At 43.6% G+C, this 19,210-nt stretch overlaps 1 protein-coding gene across 1 annotated transcript; it reads left to right on the plus strand.

Moving 5' to 3' along the window:
* Positions 1-246: 246 nt before the first annotated feature.
* On the plus strand, positions 247-18,775 carry LOC139301527 (chondroitin sulfate proteoglycan 4-like). The gene is made up of 22 exons (XM_070924951.1): positions 247-310; positions 3,312-3,475; positions 4,210-5,328; positions 5,485-5,895; positions 5,978-6,099; positions 6,572-6,680; positions 7,359-8,687; positions 9,137-9,229; positions 9,647-10,144; positions 10,687-10,821; positions 11,220-11,405; positions 11,592-11,774; positions 11,916-12,092; positions 12,470-12,668; positions 12,784-12,915; positions 13,451-13,626; positions 13,764-13,959; positions 14,239-14,410; positions 14,690-15,098; positions 15,341-15,493; positions 16,065-16,646; positions 17,627-18,775. Exons 1-22 carry the CDS (start codon positions 247-249, stop codon positions 18,773-18,775), a joined length of 7,758 nt encoding a protein of 2,585 aa, XP_070781052.1.
* Positions 18,776-19,210: the final 435 nt, after the last annotated feature.

Below are 19,210 nucleotides of genomic sequence, written 5' to 3' on the forward strand. Positions count from 1 at the left end.
AAAGGGGAGGATCAGGGGGTGGAGCTTCATCTCACTGTGCTCTGCTCACAGACACAGGTATATTTTTTTAAAGGCTGCCAGCCAAAGCCAATGAAGCAAGCCAATATAGGCTGTTAGTGTTCGGGAAGTTGGTTGAAATGACATGCAGAGCCAGTGATGTACAGTAAAGACAATGGACGGCACAATCAAGCAGCCAGATGTTGCTTTTAACTAAAAGCAAGTTAGATTTTAAGGGCCTAACTAACAATGGGGAGTTTAGTGGCTGACCTGTTTCTGCTCCTGCTGATTTCCACAGGACAAGTTTATGGAGGTAAGGCAGAGAAAAACAAAAAACTGTTCCTCCTAACTGTGTGATGCCTGAGTTAAAACTGAGAACAATTATGCTACAACATTGTAGCTGAATGATTTGTTGCATTGCTATAATAGAACTGGTTATGCTGTAAAAAGTTTTCCCTTATAGAAGCATGTAAAAATACAGTTTTGCATGGTTGTTAGAGCAAATGTATTAGTTTTAACATTCACATACACAATGTGGCCGTTGTCCTGAAGTGAATCCCATCCCCTTTTAATGAATTGACACAGGAGATAGTGGCTAAGTTGTTAATGCAGTATTGTTGTTTCTACAACCTTTGATTAAGTTAAAATGTGTCTGTGACAGTTGGCAGCTTAATGTTTAATCCAGTCTAATATTGTCGGTAGACATATGGCAATATGCTGCTAGATACTGGATTATAGTTTGGTTGTATTCTTGCAGTTATTATGTTATGCTCAGGGACATGGGCACCTGATCTGATGTCACACTGCTCACCAAATGCCCTCCTAGACACTTTGAAGTTTGGCTTATAAGACTTTCCTCTGGTGATGTAACTTGCTTAAAACAAGTACAAGTAAACAGTGTCATATCCTTGCTCTTCCCTAAAAAACATTTCATTGCACACAGAAAAGTCATTATTAAGTTTACTCTGAGTATAAAAATGAGCATTTTATCAGTGTTTCTAAATCCACACACATCAGAGTTCATTTAACACTTCACTTAGTTTTGAAAAACCACCTTAGAACCGTGTCAGCTCTGAAAGTGGACAACACTTCTGAGCAAATCAAAATAATTGCCACTAAACTATCCACATTTGCTAAGAAAGGTTGCTGCATGTGCAGCAATATTAGCATTGCCTCAAGAGATCTCTATCCTTATACCTGCTCATGACAGTGCCTTAAAGATCTGCATTCCCATTCGAGGTGTGTCTGTGACTGTAGGAAGATTACTAATAATCCAATGTTCACTGGTATCATAGAGGCAGATTAGAGATAGATGGACAGACATGGGTTATACTGACAGTGGGCTTATAGGCTTTATGCAGAGCGGCATGCTGGGCCGCCCTGCTGACTGTGTACTTCTCACTGGGACCAGTCTTATAGGCCATAATAATAGCCTTGATAATAAACTTAAATTTTTGCAGGCAGTGCATTTCCCCACCAGAGTAAAAATATGGAATGCAGAAGATCGGATGTAAAAGATGATTATTTTCCAATCTGTTTTTAAAAGCAAATTTATACTAAAAGGAAAATCTATTATTCAGTTTGACTCAAAGTTTGACTCAAACATAAGCCATGTTTATCACAAGAAAAAAAACAAGTAACTAAGATGACTTACCCGAACGTTAGCCAAAAAAGCTCATCCAAAATAGGTTCAACTAAAGTCAGTCAAAAAAAGTTCCTTAATAATTTTACAAATGAATTAGCGATGTTGGCCAATTTGGCAGTTGCTTTAACCACCCGTAAGAAAAACAATATTTAGAGACTGAACACTATGTTAAATGTTTAATGGTTATGATTTCCTGCATGTAAAATTATAGCTTGGGTTGCTGACTGACTTTTTTTCTGTGTGATCTGGGAACATAAATTATTGGCTTTCATGTAATTACACTGTAGAGTTGTACACAGCAGCTTTAATTAGTAATGAATTCATAAAATGCCCCTTCATGCCAATTAGCTCTTTTTATTGAGATAGGTGAAGCTAGAGAGAGTCTGTTGTATGTAACATTTTGGATCTGGCTTTTCATTTGAATCATTTAAATATGCCTTTAATTCTGTTCTTGTGTTCAGTCTCACTGCCACTCTATACTGCTGTACTGTTTAGAGAGCTTTAGAAAGTTTTTAGAGTATCCCAACCACACACATCTCTCTGACCTCTATTTGCTGTTACGGTTTCCACAAATTGACACTCTGTCATTTTGACAGAGTGCTCCAATACAGCTGCTTTGTAGGTCAAATCGATTAAAATCAAGATGGTTTTACTGGGGGTTTTTTATTCACAGATGTGAGTGGTGGGTACACTGGCATGGGGTTATAGTCATGGTCTTAAATTAATTTAGATAGTTGTCCTTTGCACCTTTGTACTTATATTTGGACCATGCTTTCCCAATTCCAGTTAGCAATTCCATGTGCTGTGAAAAACAGTCCCCCCTAAGCTTTACGCCAACTAGTGATGTTATTTGTGCTTTCAGAGCAACTCTGCCATTGAGAAATGTTTGCACAACTAAATGTCCCATCTGCGTCATTTAGGTCAACAGTGAAGTCTAATTAGCATCAGAACATTTCAGGATGAGCCGCTTCAGAATGCATTAGTTGTCATTAATTGATCTTGGATAGCAGGTGTAAAGTGCAGACTAGACACCACATTGACAAACCGGTCAGTACAGATTAATGGAATAATCTTTGCTGGGAGACGGCCTTTGGTCACTAAATGTTCATTTCATTTTGTGGGCATGTGGGTAAGTATGCCAGCATGGAAAAGATCTCCAGTTTGCCCTTTTATGACTTTCCCTCACAATAATTAGTGGGAAATCTGGGAATAAAACCATGTTTCAAATCAAGCTAACATGATTCTGACTGGGCTTCAAATCAAAACAGCGCAATATGAACACCTAACACTATATTATGAACAACAAAAACAAACTACAGCCTCAAATACTATTATAGAATGGAATTAGCACCTTTCTGTTGGAGTCTTACACTTCACTACGTTATCTTTTGTGGGTGGACCATTGGATTGCATTAGATTTCACAGGTGTTTGTGTGACAACCCTCCACAATTACATTGTGAGTCAGTAAAACGTTTCCATACACTTTTATGGACCTTTCATCTGTCTCCTTTGTCATTGTTGTAGTGTCGTTCTACGGTGATGGCTACATCCACCTGCGGACAGTAGAGACGTCGATTCAGACGTTGCTCCATGTACGATTTCGAACCTCCAGTCAGGCTGGGCTGCTTTTTTTGGACCTTTCATCTGTCTCCTTTGTCATTGTTGTAGTGTCGTTCTACGGTGATGGCTACATCCACCTGCGGACAGTAGAGACGTCGATTCAGACGTTGCTCCATGTACGATTTCGAACCTCCAGTCAGGCTGGGCTGCTTTTTTTGGCAGCTGGACGCAGAGACTTCTTGCTGCTGGAGCTGATCTCTGGTCGCCTGCAGGTAGGCTAAAGCACAGGATAGTAGTGCACCAAAGGACAGGAGTCTATTCATCAATCAAGTCAAAGGAATCAATTGTTAATTTTAAAGAACACAAATGTTATGACAGGACATTTGTCAGTTTGCTTTTTGGTCAGGGGAAGACCATTTGGATTTTAGTAATATGAATACAAATGAGTCACAGTAAAACCTGTCCAGAGGCTTTCACATAAAGATGCCTCCGATCTTCAAAACAAGACAAAATATTTGTCCCTTGGGCCATTTTAGCTCATATATATTGGCATTTACTATCCTGAGGAGAGCCAGAGAGAGGTCTGAACACACACAGCTTGGTGTCGGATTGCTTGCAGAGAGAAAAAAATAACTGGCTTCATATCAGGACAAGTTCCTTCATGACTCAGGTTAGGAGAGACGACCACTATAGTTGAATGAAAACTCCATGTACATGCCAAGGAGCTGCTCAGGAAACAGTTTGGTTGTGTTTGTGGCATTAATGCTTTAATCTACAATTAACAACTGCCATGATTTTGTTTTCAATTGTGCACACTCAACATCTCATCACAATGTTTTGCCTGGTTTTATGTGTTTTGCTTTTCTTGCAACTCTTTGTCTTACTAATTAAAGTTTGTGTTTTGGCATAGAAACAGATATTAGAAAGATTTCATGTGTCTTGGTTTACATCTTTTGTCACTCCTTTCCTCACTCTTTCCCTCCTCTCCTTCCCCTTCATCCCTCAGGTACGTCTGGACCTGGGCTCAGGTGAGCGTTCATTACGCTCAGAAAAAGGCATCCATCTTAGTGACCTGGCATGGCACTCCATGGAGCTGACCCACAACCACCATAATGTCAACATGACTGTGGACCGAAACTCTCATACCAGCCTCCGAATGCCAGGGCCAGATCTGGAGCTCAGTGTCGATGACGGGCTTTTTGTTGGCGGGGCAGCTGGACTGAACCACCCATACCTTCTCAACATCTCCTCTGGGTTTAGAGGTTGCATAGATGAAGTTGTGTTCAATGAACATAACCTGCTGTCCAGCCTAAGGCCTTATTCTGGGTACAAGAGTGTCCGCGAGGTATCTCTGGGCTGTAGTCCCCAGTTCTCTGCAACAGAAGAAGATTCTGTCAGTTTTTTCAGTTCTAAAGCCTTTATCTCTCTTCCACCATGGGAGGTGCCACAGGAGGGAGTGTTTGAATGTGAATTGCACCCCTCTGCAAGAGAAGAAGATGGCATGATCCTGTATAGCTCTGGCAATCAGGGAGGGTTTGTTGCCATAGAGATCAGAGATGGTCACCTGGTGGCAACGGTAGGAAATGGACAGGGAAGTAAGACTGAGCTGCGTTCTCTAACATATGTCCACAGCAACCACACCTGGTACCCCATCCAGCTGCACCTGTTGCCCCAAAGCATACAGCTGAAGGTGGGCGAAGAATTGGTCAAGGACAGCCTGAGCCTGGAGCTCCAGGTCATCCAGCTGAAAGGGCCTCTCTTCCTGGGAGGGCTGGACGAAGAAGCACGGGTAGAGGCAAGGCGAGTTGGGCTGATGTCCGCTGTGCCTGGGGGGCAACTGGCTGGGGGAGGAGGCTCCTTTAAAGGCTGCCTCAGAGAAATTAGGGTGAACACTCAAAGAATGGGCCTACCTCATGCTGCCATCACCAAGGACATCACTGTGGGCTGTAAGACAGGGCAAGCTCTAGATGCTGTGACCTCCACCAGACCAACAGATCGTCCTGAGTTGGATGTTACAACCACACAACCAATTACCAACAATAAGAAGAACCCTAACTTTTTGTTACTGAGAAAGCTGGAGGTAATGGAAGGAGGCCGGGCACCTCTGGAGCCCAAACACATAAGGGTAAGAATGTTGTCTCCTGCTGATCTGTTCTTCTAGTTTTTTACTTTTAGTTGCAGGTTTCTTATACATAAATGTCAGTAAAAAATAAGCTGGAGTTATGTAGTTTGCACATGATATCACCAATATAAATCAGTTCCTATTTGCACTCCCTTCCAGGTGAATCTTGATTTTCGAAAACTGGGCATTCATCCATCCCAGTTGATGTTCCGCGTTGAGGGGCAGCCTGTCCACGGCCAGCTCCGGCTGGATCTCAGTCCAGACCCTGATGGGATGCTGGGCAAGGGGCAGGAGAGGACTATCACAATAGGAGCAGAGGAGGTTGACCGAACCTTCAGTATGCTGGACCTGTGGCAGGGCAGGGTGATGTACGTTCATGGTGGGTCAGAAGACCAGCAGGACTTCTTCATGTTTTCAGTCTTCTCCAACAACAAGAAGGAACTTCCTGTGTTTCTGAAGGGCAACCGCCTACACCGGTTTGATATCAGCATCAGTCCTGTTAATGATCCACCTGTGCTCAGCCTGCCGGAGGGAAACCTTTTCACTCTGATAGAGAAGTCCAAACGACCGGTAGGTACAGCAGAATGCCCAGATGGTATCTGTATGTGTGTTAAGTATAAAATAAAAATGAATACAACCACAATGTCCCCAGCTGACAACAGATGTGCTGAGAGTGTCGGACCCTGACAGCAGTCCTGCAGAGCTGGTGTTCAGCTCCCTGGGAAACCTTAACACGGAGGTCGGACACCTTGAGCACCAGGATTACCCAGGCAGGTTTGTACTACAGCTTGTGAGGCCTTACAGTGCCTTGTAAATCTTCTTACAACCAATCAAAGAGGTCTACTGGATAAGTGGCTTTACATATATATATATATATATATATATATATATAAAGAGAGAGAGAGAGAGAGATGGTTTTGGAATGTGCTGACAGAATCTATTTCTTGTCGAAGCTGAAGTTTTTAGATAGATAATAAAGTAATAAAATTGTTATCCTGTTCACACAAAATTTTCTATGCAGAAATACACAGCTTGTACCTAACTAGAAATTAACTGATCACAGAGCCAACTGTAGAACTGGAGCTCATTTATTCATCATTTTATTCTGGTAACTAAACAAACTGATTATTGCGACCACTGTACTGTTCTGTAGTTGATACTGACTGCCAATCTCCTTTTGCAGCATCAGACAAACAAGCAGAGGAAACAGAACTGGACAGTTAACATCTTTGCATCTATCTTCCAGGGCAATTAACTTGTTCTCCCTGAATGATCTGGAGGAGGGTAAAATCAGTTTTGTCCACACTGGGGTCCCCACCTCTAGGCTGGCACTCAGGGTCAGTGACGGGCTGAAGGTAAGTAATGTATTAGCTCGCCCAACATGCAATAAACCCATAAGCTGTAACATAAAGGATGTGAGATATAGGGTTGGGGCATTTTAGCCATCCCAACGTTTTTAGGGATGCCAATGTGGGTCTGCCAGTCTGCTGGCCGGTTGGTTGACTTTGGTCCAGACTGAAATATCTCAGCAACGGCTGTTGAATGAATTTGGTACATGCATGTCCCCCTTCCATTAACTATCCTATGTTCTGTCATCAGGTCAAATTCTTTTGTCAAATACTTACCTGACATTCCCATAAACTTTTTCTGTACTTTGTATTTAGTGCTATTTAGCAAATGTTTGCATGCTAACATGTGAAACTAAATGGTCAACATGGTAAACATCAGTATGTTAGCAATTGTCATTGTGAGCATGGTAGCATACTGATGTGCCTCACAGCGCCGTTAGCATGACTGTAGACTCTTGGTCTTGTTGACTTGTAGATGATTGTTTTATTGCACACATACATTTTACATGTTGCAATTATGTTATATCTGTATAGGCTTAATTAACCATCTGCTCCTGTTTATCTAATCTCCTCATTCTCCTCTCCTCATCTCCTGCTGCCTCCTCTCCCCCTTCCTCTCCCTTTGTCTCATCTCATCTCCTATCCTCACCTCTGGTGTTTCCTTGTTCCCTGTCCTAACCACAGTTGAGCAACACAGTAGTTTTGAGGATTATGGCAGTGGCACTGGAACACAAACTGGTGAATAACACCGGACTGGAGGTGAACCAAGGCGGGGCTTCCATCATCTCAACCTTTCACCTTGCAGTACAAGTTAATGTAGCCGATCAGGTAGTGGAAATCCGCTATGATCTTACAGAGTTGCCACAGTACGGTGAGCTCCAGCGGTTGCACTCAAGTGGCGACTGGAAACCAACAACTTCCTTCTCTCAGAAGCTTTTGGAAAAAGAACGGATCCGATACCTCAGCACTTACCATGGCCTTCAGACTCAGAACAACATTACTGATCACTTCAAATGTAAAATCAGCATTGGTTCCCTGGCTACCGAGGAGGTTGTTTTCCTCATCATGGTACGCTGGATCCACTTCAAGGTCACACGCAGCAAGATGGAGCTCAATGGTGTTCAGACTGCTGCTGTCACTCCCGAGGACCTGCATGTGATATCTAAGGGTGTTAAACTCAATGAGAGCGACCTCTACTTCAAGCTCCTAACAGTCCCAAAGAAAGGCCAGCTATTACTCAACAACAAAGTTCTACAAAGGAACTCAACCTTCAGCCAGAAAAACATCACAGATGGCTTGGTGAAGTACAAGCTCCTCAACAGGCTGCACGATGACACAAGAGACACATTCAGCTTTCAGGTGCTGTCAACACTTGCCAACTCAACAAGTTACGACTTCAGAATCAATATCAAAGCTGAGTCGACCGCCATCACCGTTGTTAACAAAGGCCTTTCAATCCTGGAAGGAGGAAGTAAAGTCATCAACAAAGATATCTTGTTCACTCACACAGCAAGTAACCGGGAGGTCAACTACAGTATTACAGTGAGCCCCAGGCACGGGCAGATAAGGAGGATTAACCTCTCCAATTCAACCTCCATTAATGACAACATTGTGACATTCACAAATCAGGATATCATTGGGGAGAGGATCATGTATGTTCACGATGACAGCGAGACCAAGCAGGATTCCTTCATTTTTCAAATTATGGTTTACAAGCCACACAAACACACCAGCAGGAAGGAGGACAGAAACACAGTCGAATACACCTTTAATATCTCTGTGCAGCTTGTCAATGATCAGAGACCTGTCAGGGTTGTAGATAAAGTTTTTCATGTGGCCCGCGATGGGCAGAGGTTGGTGACATTGAATGACCTTTGTTATCGGGACGATGACTCAGACTTTGAGGACAATTGGTTGGTGTACACGCGAAGGGGGATTCCTATGGGAGAGCTGGTGATGGCCAGTGATACCAGTCACAAGCTTTATGAGTTCACACAGCGGGACCTCGAGCAGGTTTGCACTATTTATTTACTTGGTCTTCCAGGTGGTAGAATATTTAGACTCACTGAGCAACAGGTATATGGATTTGCTGTTTTAGTCTTCAGATGTTTGTGTGTCATGATGTCAACGATTCTCAATGTCTGAATGATCCAAAAATAGGCTTAAAAGCCTTGCAACTTCCCAGTTGAACCACATCTAAAGGCACATATTTACATGCTTACACAAATTGTTACCAATGACCACCAGTTCCAATGTTCGAAAGGTGCGGAGGGAGTGGGTTTCAAACACTGTTCCAGATCCAACCATCACTTTGAAACAGCAAATCCAACTGCCTTTGACCTCTAGATACTCTGTTGTCTTAAAGAGTAATACTGGTGTTTCTTTAGTTTGTTAAGATTTTTTCATAAAGCAAACTCTTTTTTTCCTCTTCTGACATCTCCTCCTCTTTTCTCTCCTCTCAGAAAAAGGTGTTGTTTGTCCACAGAGGAGTGAGTTTTGGGCGTTTTGTGCTTTTCGTATCAGATGGGAAACATTATGTTTCAACACTGCTGGAGGTGATTATTATGTCTTCACATTTTATTTTTTCATTTATATTTTACAGGAAAAATGCTATTGATCACCTTCACTGTAAAAGTACCAGTGTTAGCCAAGTGCCTTATTTTCAAATTATGTCCACTGGCCATTTGCTGATGAGCCATTGAAATAAAAAAAAATACAGACAACATGTAAAATCAGGCAAGGCAAGAAAGTCAAGCAATATGCGTGATAGGAAATATACAGTGTCAGTTTAAATTGTCTGTGACGGTTTCCTTTAACTGCTTATTTATGTTTTTTTCTACAAATTATTTGCTGCTAATTAAATAACGTATGTGTGTATTAGTGTGATAATAAGTAAGCCTAGTGATGTTAACGTGTTCACTGACTGCTGCTGTAATTAATGTCTGTCCCTGTTGTGGAACTGGCTGGAGCAGGTGATGGCCCAGGATCCTTACCTTCAAGCTGAAAACAACACAGGCCTCACGGTTCAGCGAGGTGGGATCACAACCTTGACCTCTGCTAACCTCAGCATCTTCAGCAACCTTGACATCCGCGACCCACAGGAAGTGACGTTTGAGGTCTTCCTTCCACCTAAACACGGTGTGCTCTGCTTTGACGATGGCGATCGTGAGACTGTAACAGAAGCAGATGCAATTTCAATATTCACCCAGCGAGATTTGGTGGCAGGGCGACTGGTGTATCACCACGACGGCAGCCATGAGTTGTCAGATTGGTTCAATGTGACAGCAAGAGCAAGAGAGAAGAGCACAGAGAGGCGACTAGAAAGAGGGAGGAGGGAGGTACATCTGGACATCGGAGTGCCAGTAAAAATCTACCTGGAGAGTCATCAGAGGCCGCCAACGGTCATAAGTAACCGTCCAGTGGTGGTGGCGGAGGGACTGAATGTCTCCATAAGCAGGGATCACTTAGAGGTAAGCCAATAACCATCACATACTATATGACTCATTTATTACTATCACTTTCCAGCCTGTATTTGTTCCTGGTATTGGTTATTTTCTGTAACTATGATCATATTATGGGGATTTTATATATGTAACAGACTGCTTTCTAAGTAATATATTTTCCAAGTTAACACTTCAAAGCAATTACTGAGGCACATTTCTCCCAGAATGATTATGAAATACCATACATGAGAAATGAAAATGACAGTTTCACTTTGGCGTCATCTAGACATCCATATCTAAACTGATAAAATTATATCTGTCAATATCAAAAGTTCATTGTAATGTTTATTTTGTTCCATATAGGGTTCCCGTCTGTATTACATCCCTTTTAAAGTTTTCATCATAGTTTAAAGTCATTGTTATAGTTCTGCATGCAGGATTTGTTTTACTCATCTTCTAACGTACATACGTACTATCATGTTGAAGTGTTGTTTAATAATGAGGCCTGTACTAATAAATGTGACATATTTCCATATTATTTGCAAATATGTTCTGTTTTGTTTGAACAGGTGGTTCATGAGGACAGCCAGCCCTCAGAGATAGTTTTTACAGTCCTCAGCCCTCCCACCCTGGGCTTCCTTCAGAGGTTACCCCCGAATGCAAAGCACCAGAACAACAATGGAGAACAGCAGCACGTCTATCAAGTACAGCCAACATTACAGCCAACATTTAACCCAGCAGTTTGGTGCTGGGCAGATGTTATACAGAGGGTTTATCTGCTGATGGTCCTACACAACAGTTTTGAGAGAATAGTTTTGATTATTTCACATGAGAGATTTGAGCATTGCTGTTTTGGTTCTCACTTTTCTTGTTCGAAGTGGGCAGGCCTCAGTTGGAAAAAACGTGATGTCACATATTTCTGTGCACCAATCAGAGTTTAGCAACATTTGGATCAAAATGCGGTGACGGTTGTGGGGGTCAAAGCTAATCACATCCACACATTCCTGATGAAGGATTTTTTTGACTGTTTAACACCTAACGAAAAGTAACTTAGGAGGTTTTCAGTGCGTGATGGGTTCGTCTGCTCCATTCCTCCAAACAGGGCAACAGAGAGCAGTCAACACACTCCTTCACCCAGGAGGACCTCAACCAGGGATTGGTCATCTACCATCAGCAGGCTGCAGGAAGCACCAACGACTCCATTCTGTTGGAGGCAACCAACGGGGTCACAAAGGTCGGACCTATCAGGCTGGAGATTGATATCATCCCTATCCTGCTGCCTCTACAGGTACAGAATGTATGTCTCGATGTTAAATGACCTCGAAAACGACAGAATTACATGAAAAGGGAGAGAAATTCATTTTCCCAGCCAAAGCATTACACAAAGGTGGACTGGATTGATCAAGTAGCTGACCTCTAAGTGACCAACCAACAAACTAGTATATCAGTACTCATCTGTTGGTTGATTCTGTAGGTGTCTGACTTGACCCTTGATGAGGGGTCGTCCCTGCCACTGACATCCGACATCATCAAGGTCGCCAATCATCACTTCTCAGGGATGAACTTCCTGTACCAGGTCATCGTTCCGCCACGACACGGACACTTGGAGCACAGCCGGATCCCAGGGATGCCCATCACTGCTTTCACTCACACTGAGGTTCGACTGAACACATACACATACACATACACAGGGGACACCATATCTGACAGATTCTTCATGAAATTGAATATGGAACACTCATCTCTGTGTGATAACATGTTTGTCCATCTATAGATTCAGTCTCGCTTCTGTTTCCAGGTGGAACGTGAGTACATCTCCTATATCCATGACGGCAGTGACACACAGAAAGACAACTTTACCATTGTGGCCAATCAGACGGAAATCCAGAAGCACAGTCCACCCTGCACCGTACACATCGACGTCAAACCGGTCAATGATGAGACCCCTGTTGTTACAACCAACAAGGGTCTGAAGGTGGGAAGTGACAATATACACCCATAGGTGTCAAGTAGACATGATGGTCATTTTCAGCCCAAACAAGTCAGCCTTTTGTGAGTAAAGGGAGGCTGAATAGGATTACATGACTATGGTTTTGATCAAAAAAGGACATATACATGATTAGGGAGTTCTCCCATGTGCAAGCTGTTTCCAGTCTTGCTGTGCTAAGCTAAGCTAATCGCCTTCTGGCTCTGGCTTCACATTTGGCGTACAGACATGAGAGTGGTATCTATCTTCTCACCTAACTCTTGGAACAAAGGGAATTAGTGAATTTCACAAAATGTCAAACTATTAATAGCTAAAATTAATAGCCTTCCTGTCCTTTCCTTCCATATTTCCTCTTGTTTCCTCAGGTGTGGGTGGGTTCAGTGACAGAGATCAGCATAAATGATCTAAGTGCAGAGGACTCGGACACTCTGCCCGAGGGGCTGGAGTTCATCGTCACACCTCCCAGCAACGGCCACCTGGCCCTGAAGAGCTCCCCCTCAAGGCACCTCCTGAACTTCACCCAGAATCACATACAAACCGGGCAACTGGTGTTCATACACAGTGGTGAGCATCATTTTGCTATTTACTTTTTTCTAGACTTTTAGAATAACAGATGAGTCTGGAATAAATGAAGGAATAACTCTTCTGTTTTCTTGATGTTGGCGCTGTTTTTGTGTAGGTGCTTTGTCTGGTGGCTTTCACTTCCAGGTAAACGACGGCGTGAACTTTGCCCCTCGTCAGATCTTCAGCACAACTGCCCACACTCTGGTCCTCACCTTGCAAAGAAATCATCCAGTGGAGGTCTACCCAGGTGGTTTGACACTATATGAGGTTTTTAAATCCACACTGGTGAACTTGGTGACACCAGCCTGTTGATCTATCACTTTTTAACATGGGTATTCAGACCACTCTTCAGGGTCATGAGAAGATTTATTAGATAATACAACATTTATTTTCATCAAACGCAATTATTTTTTCTATTTTTTCTGATGAAAGTGTTTTCAGCGTCAGTGTTTTTAGCCTCATTCCTCCTGTGATTATTGATCAAATGAAATCTGAAAAGGAAAGCTTTCCAAATGTAGTGCAGTTATATAACCATGGCACTGGGTGGCATCACTAGTCCAAGCATCTGCTTGCTGCCTTATGTTTCCGCCTACACAAACACATCACAGCCCAGTCAGTACCACATTTTTTTAAATATCTTTAACAATATATATTTCTTGAGGTGATTCAGCCCGGCTGCCCTTTCGTGCCTGTTTAGATTGGCAGCATGATGATGCTTACTGATATACATTTAACATGAAACATTTAACGTCTCTCTCACTCTGTATTTGTTACCTTTAAAGGCTCTGTGACACCAATATCAGAGCAGGAGCTTCAGGCCGTAACCAACGATGTCATCGACCTCAGAAGAAACCATTCTGTGCTGTTTGCAGTGACCGCTCCGCCTAAACTTGGTCGCCTGCTCCAACGTATGCCCGACAACTCTACACGAAACATTTCCACGTTCACACAAAGCATGGTAAGGGATGTGTGTGTCTGTGTGTGTGTGTGTGTGTGTGTGTGTGTGTGTGTTGTTGAAAACTTTTGTGTACATCTCAAATGAAATCATTCACTTTCTCTCCTCATCCTCCTCATTTCTTTGTCTCTGTCTTGCAGGTGAATGATGGAGTTATCTTGTATGATCAGAACAAGCCAGAGTCAGTGGGATGGTCGGCTGCAGACACTTTCTCTTTCACAGTGTCCTCTCCTCCTGCTTTCCTTCCTCTGCACACCTTCACCATCTTAATCTCCTACCAGGCCAACGAACATCACAACAACCCTCAACACAAGACCAGACTACTGAGCAACGCAGGTACTGTGCAACTGTGTGTTTAAAAATCTCTCTTTCTGAGTTGATATTTACTTCATTTACTTCAAGTTTAGAATAAACATGATATATATTAACTTGTTAAATATTTTTTAGATGCTCTGCATTTACAGTATTTAAACTCTTGAAAATAGTAGCTCCAGCTCCAGCAGGATGAACTCTGGAAAGATAAAGCCAGTTCATACACTTTCAGAAGGATAAACTTGTACCAGGAAGAATATAAATTCAAGAGGACCAATCAAGGTGTTTGTATCTGTTATTCAGGTGCCGTGGTGGCCGAGGGAGGAAGGGTGATGATTGACAGGTCTAAACTTGATGCCACCAATCTCCTTGGGAAAGTTCCAGAGCCCCACCGGAAAGACCACCACATCCTGTACCGTGTGATTTCCCTGCCACGCCATGGGGCTCTGTCTATACAAGGACACAACCTCACCAGGTGCTTGGCTCTGTTCTTGGTGTCTCAATAAATGAACTGAACACTAAAATCAAAATGGGTCACACCAAATCCACAGACACTGCAGTGTAACTTATATCAGATTTTCTAATTATCATAATTATCATTGACTCCAACAAAAACATTCACCAAACACTACTAACAAAAAGGCAAACGGAACACAAACATTTGTTATTATTGCAAAAACCTTTGAATAAAGCCTCAGGTTAAGAATTTTCAGAATAGTAAGAAGAGCTTTTTTTTATGTCCATCTTTTCTCAGGAGCAGACCTGATTTCTCCCAGGTCACCCTAAACAAGTTAGGCATCACATACATCCACGATGACTCAGAGACGACGAGCGACAGCTTCACTTTCCGGGCCTGGGTGGCTCCGCTGGATCTCTCTGCCTCTTCCTTCTCATCGTCCTCGTCTGCTTTTTCCTCTGATTCCTCCTCCTCCTCCTCCTCTTCCGCCTCCTCCTTTTCCCCTCTCTATTCGGCCTCAACGCCCTCCCTTTCGTCATTAGACGGGGTTTCTCATCGCCGTGTCAAGGACAGCCTGGCGGTGACAGAGACATTCAACATCACGGTGACACCCGTCAATGACCAGCCACCACTCATCAGGAGCAGAACCCCGAGTATGAAGGTCGTAGTTGGAGAGAGGGTTGTACTTGGACCAGACAATCTGCAGGTGGGCCTGTGTTAAGAGAGCAGGTGTAGCTGTGGTCAGCGCTGGACAATTATGGTTCAAAATAGATTTTTTTTCTCAGTATTGAGATCTTGATTTTCACAAATATTTATCGATTCATGGGAAACTAAATGTAACATTTTACTGATAACATTCGGGATGAAGGATGGGTACTCTGCACCATAACTAACCAAACAGCTCTGACTTCATGAATGTTTACTTTGGGTGTCAATCTACATGTGCAGGTTGAGGATAATGACACCCCTCCAGAGGAGCTGCACTACCTTGTAATTAGTAAGCCCAACAATGGCTACCTGACGCTGGGGGAAAGACCAGAGCCAGTGACCTCCTTCACCCAGTACGACGTCAACCACGGCCGGCTGCACTTTATACAGCAGGTGAAGAGACAGTCTGCTTTACTGCTTCAGTTCTTTTTTGAAAATGTGTGATCATTTAGGCATGTCCATTTGAAGCCCCTATGTGTGTAATTGTTATGTAATTATAGAATGTATAACAACATCTGATGGCAAAAGCTTTTGCTTGTACCACGGTGTCTTTTGATACTGCCACTAGGGGTCGCCAAAGTCATAAATGCTAAAATCCTACAGATTGGGGGGTTCAAATTCATTTTTTTTACAGTTACAAAAGTACAAATTAATCTTGTCTTTGAAACCCCTTACCCTAAGAACGAGAGCATCTTAAAGTCAACCTCTACAAATTGTAGGCTACCTGACTTTCAGGTAGCCATTGATTTATTTTCAGTGTGGTGTGGCAACCAACTTGCAGAGATTTAAAACCTGTTTGAGATATGTAATTCATCAGCGTATCTTATTTTCATCAGTTACAAAATTGTTGCGTGATAATGCAGCTGAGAGGAGACGCTGTTTTGAAAAATATGTTGTTTTTTAGTGTGATTTTTCATTCCATAAAAGTTTCTTTTCACCTTCCTCCCTGTGTTCCCTCTGTCAGGGTGAGCCCTCCACAGGTGTTTTCTACTTCAACGTAACCGACGGTCATCATCGTCCACTCTACAGACTGTTTAGTTTGGAGGTGATAAAGCCCTCTGTCTCCATGGTGAACAACACTGGCCTGTCATTGGTTCAAGGCAGGACTGCTGTGGTCCTGACAACCAACCAGCTTGCAGCTCAAACCAACAGTCGCAGTCGGGCCAACATCACCTACACCGTCACCACACACCCTCGCCACGGACGCATTGCCATTAACGACCTGGAAGTCACGACCTTCTGCCATGAGGACCTGCAGTTTGGCCGCGTTGTCTATCACATGACTGATCTCAGCGAATCAGAAGACAGCTTCCAAGTGTCAGTGTCAGCGTCGTCCCCCGGTGTTGACTATGGAAATGTAACAGCACAGACGGTGAAGGTAACTGTGCGGCCTCTGATCTACCTGAGGGAGCAGGTTAGAGTGCCCAGTGGCATCGCTGTGAAACTGGGGAAAGCCATGATCGATGCCTCTGAGCTGGCAAGAATCAGCCGAGCCGACCCAGTCTTTGAGGTTCTGTCCTCACCAAAACATGGAAAACTAGTCAAGGTAAAGCTGTTCATTGTAAGCTTTTGATACATTTTGACATGCAGTTTGTGTATACATTACATATGAAACTTGGAGAAACTCACTTGTGATAGGATATCCATCACAGTAAACATTTGACAAACTGACAAACATTATCATGCCATGGTAATACTGTTGAAAGCATAGATACTCTTAAAAAAGTTTGCAAGTGGTTGTGGGAAACTCTTAACAAGTCAGCTGCCAAACAGCTTTGCTTTTTCCAGCCACCAAGTCTCTGTGTCCATTTAGATACAGTCCGTTCCTTTGAACTGCATTATCAAATGATGACAATGTGACATTGACAAAGAATAAAATTCAATAAAGCCGACATGATTCACTGTGATTGATTATGTATCTCAAGCAAGTTGCATGAACTGCAACCAGTGACAGCCTGGAAGGTTTGAAAAAGCATTCATCAACCTAAAAAGCTATAATATGCTTTGGAAACGGGTTACTTCCTGTGTGCCCGAGCTGTTTGTTCTGTTACTGTCAGTTGAACACACAGATGCCTGAAGCCTATTTGCTCTGAACAGGAACATGTTGGCATAATGCGTCTGCTGGTAAATTAACAGCGACTCACCAGTTTAAAATCTCTTTGAAGAGTAACTCAGTACCAGGCTGAAAATTCATGTTTCACTACTCTCTGTGGTTGAAAGTTGCTCTGTAACCACACCTAACTCTCAATGTGTTGTCACGATTTACCGACCATGGAGTACATTTCTACATCACTGCTGCAAGGTGAAAGGCTGAACCGCTGGGAGTCAACAAAAACACGATTTTCAGCTGATGTTCAAATATTCTGTATGGCATTTAAAGTTATTGTCTTTGTTGATGTGTTGATGACAACTTCCTCCCATTTAGAACAGCATGCAAGCGATATGAAAATTACAGAAACCTCATGTCACTAATAGTCTAATCATCTGATATCAGTTCACTCTCTTCTGCTGTGTCTGTGTGTGCAGATGACCTATGACCCTAACCGAGCATCAGAGGTCCTGAAGTCGTTTACGTTCCGAGATGTGGTGCAAGGCCGGGTCGCCATCGAGGAGACTCTCAGTGACGGTGACAACCAGCTCCATAATAACAAATCAGCACTCTCAACAGCTCGAGGCCACGCCCCAGCCACACCTCTCAATGATTCTTTCATCTTCCTGCTGAAAGCTGGAAACGTCCAGCCAGCGAAGGGTGAGCTTCACTTCACCATCTTTCCCCACCACCAGATGCATCATGGGCTTAGCGGTCCAAATAAAGCAGACGGCACAAGTCACGAGCACACGACAGCCCGTCTGCCGACACATAATAGGACTACTACTGGAGGGGGAAGAGGAGGTGGACGAGGGGGATCCACGACACACAGCGGGGTCGAGGTGGGTTTGCCCCCCCACATTTTATCACATAAGAACAACAACAGGACACAGCACAGGTTCAGGCCTCACAGCCGTGGGGGGAACCACACACGCAGTGGGAGTCATGGAGGAAGATCAGGGAGTGGTGCAGAGGGAGTGGGAGGGGGTCACGGTCATGCCCCACACCCTCACTCTCCTTCTGTCTCAGACAAACACGGTCCAGTAAACCCTCCTGACACCCACCCAGTTCACGTTGAGGTCCTCCCTCGCCCTGCCTCAGACCCCCTCCTCATTATCCTTCCGCTGCTGTCCTGTTTGCTCCTCATCATAATCCTTGTAGTTTTGATTCTGGTGTTCCGCCGCCGCAAGGAGAAGCAGGCCCGGCTGCGGCTCCTCCAGCAGCTCGCTGCAGTGGCGTTACCCCATGACGAGGGCACCGAGGGCAGTCCTTACCTGGGTCGGGCGGAGCGGAGCGTGGCTATGCCATCTGTGGTGGTCACCCCGCTAGGCCCTAGAAGCTGCCCTACCTCACCCAGGGTACCCATAAGTCCTAGAAGGAGGAGTCTGGCCCCTGGGATGACCTTCTGGGGTCCATTTGATGGTAAAGCTGATGGAGCAGGTGGTGACAGGAATATTAGACATGTTAACAGCAGTGAAAGAGATAATGTACCTTGTGGTAACGTGGTACCAGCTGTCACTGCAGGATTCAAGACCTCTCTGAGATCCAGGTCCCCTACTCTTAAAGACAACCAGTACTGGGTTTGATGGAAGTAATTCAAAGACAAACTGTGCCTTAGAGGTGTGTTTTTGGTGTGAAGGGCATAAATGGCATGTGCGTACTCTCCAGGGGACATCTATAGTCATCTAAGGCACATCTGACCTGATATGAACTTTTAAAAAGACAACAAAAATATGCACATTTGTTGAAGAAATTTACCTTTTTTGTAGGAAATGTATGAATGCATTACATTTAATTCACTGAACCAACTTGAACTGAACACATCTTTGTTGTAGTAACAATGTACTGAAAACTGTTACCCAGCTAGCGAGGAGGAGTGAGGTACTATTCCAAGTAAACAGAATCCATTATTACTGCTCGGGCAGCTGCTTGTCATTGTCCTTTCAAGGTATATTCCACTTTTAATGGAAATATGCAATTTTTGTAACCAACAGTCTGACTAATTCCTCAAAACACTGGTT

This window comes from Enoplosus armatus, chromosome 18, assembly GCF_043641665.1.
Source record: "Enoplosus armatus isolate fEnoArm2 chromosome 18, fEnoArm2.hap1, whole genome shotgun sequence".
Lineage (NCBI taxonomy): Eukaryota > Metazoa > Chordata > Actinopteri > Centrarchiformes > Enoplosidae > Enoplosus > Enoplosus armatus.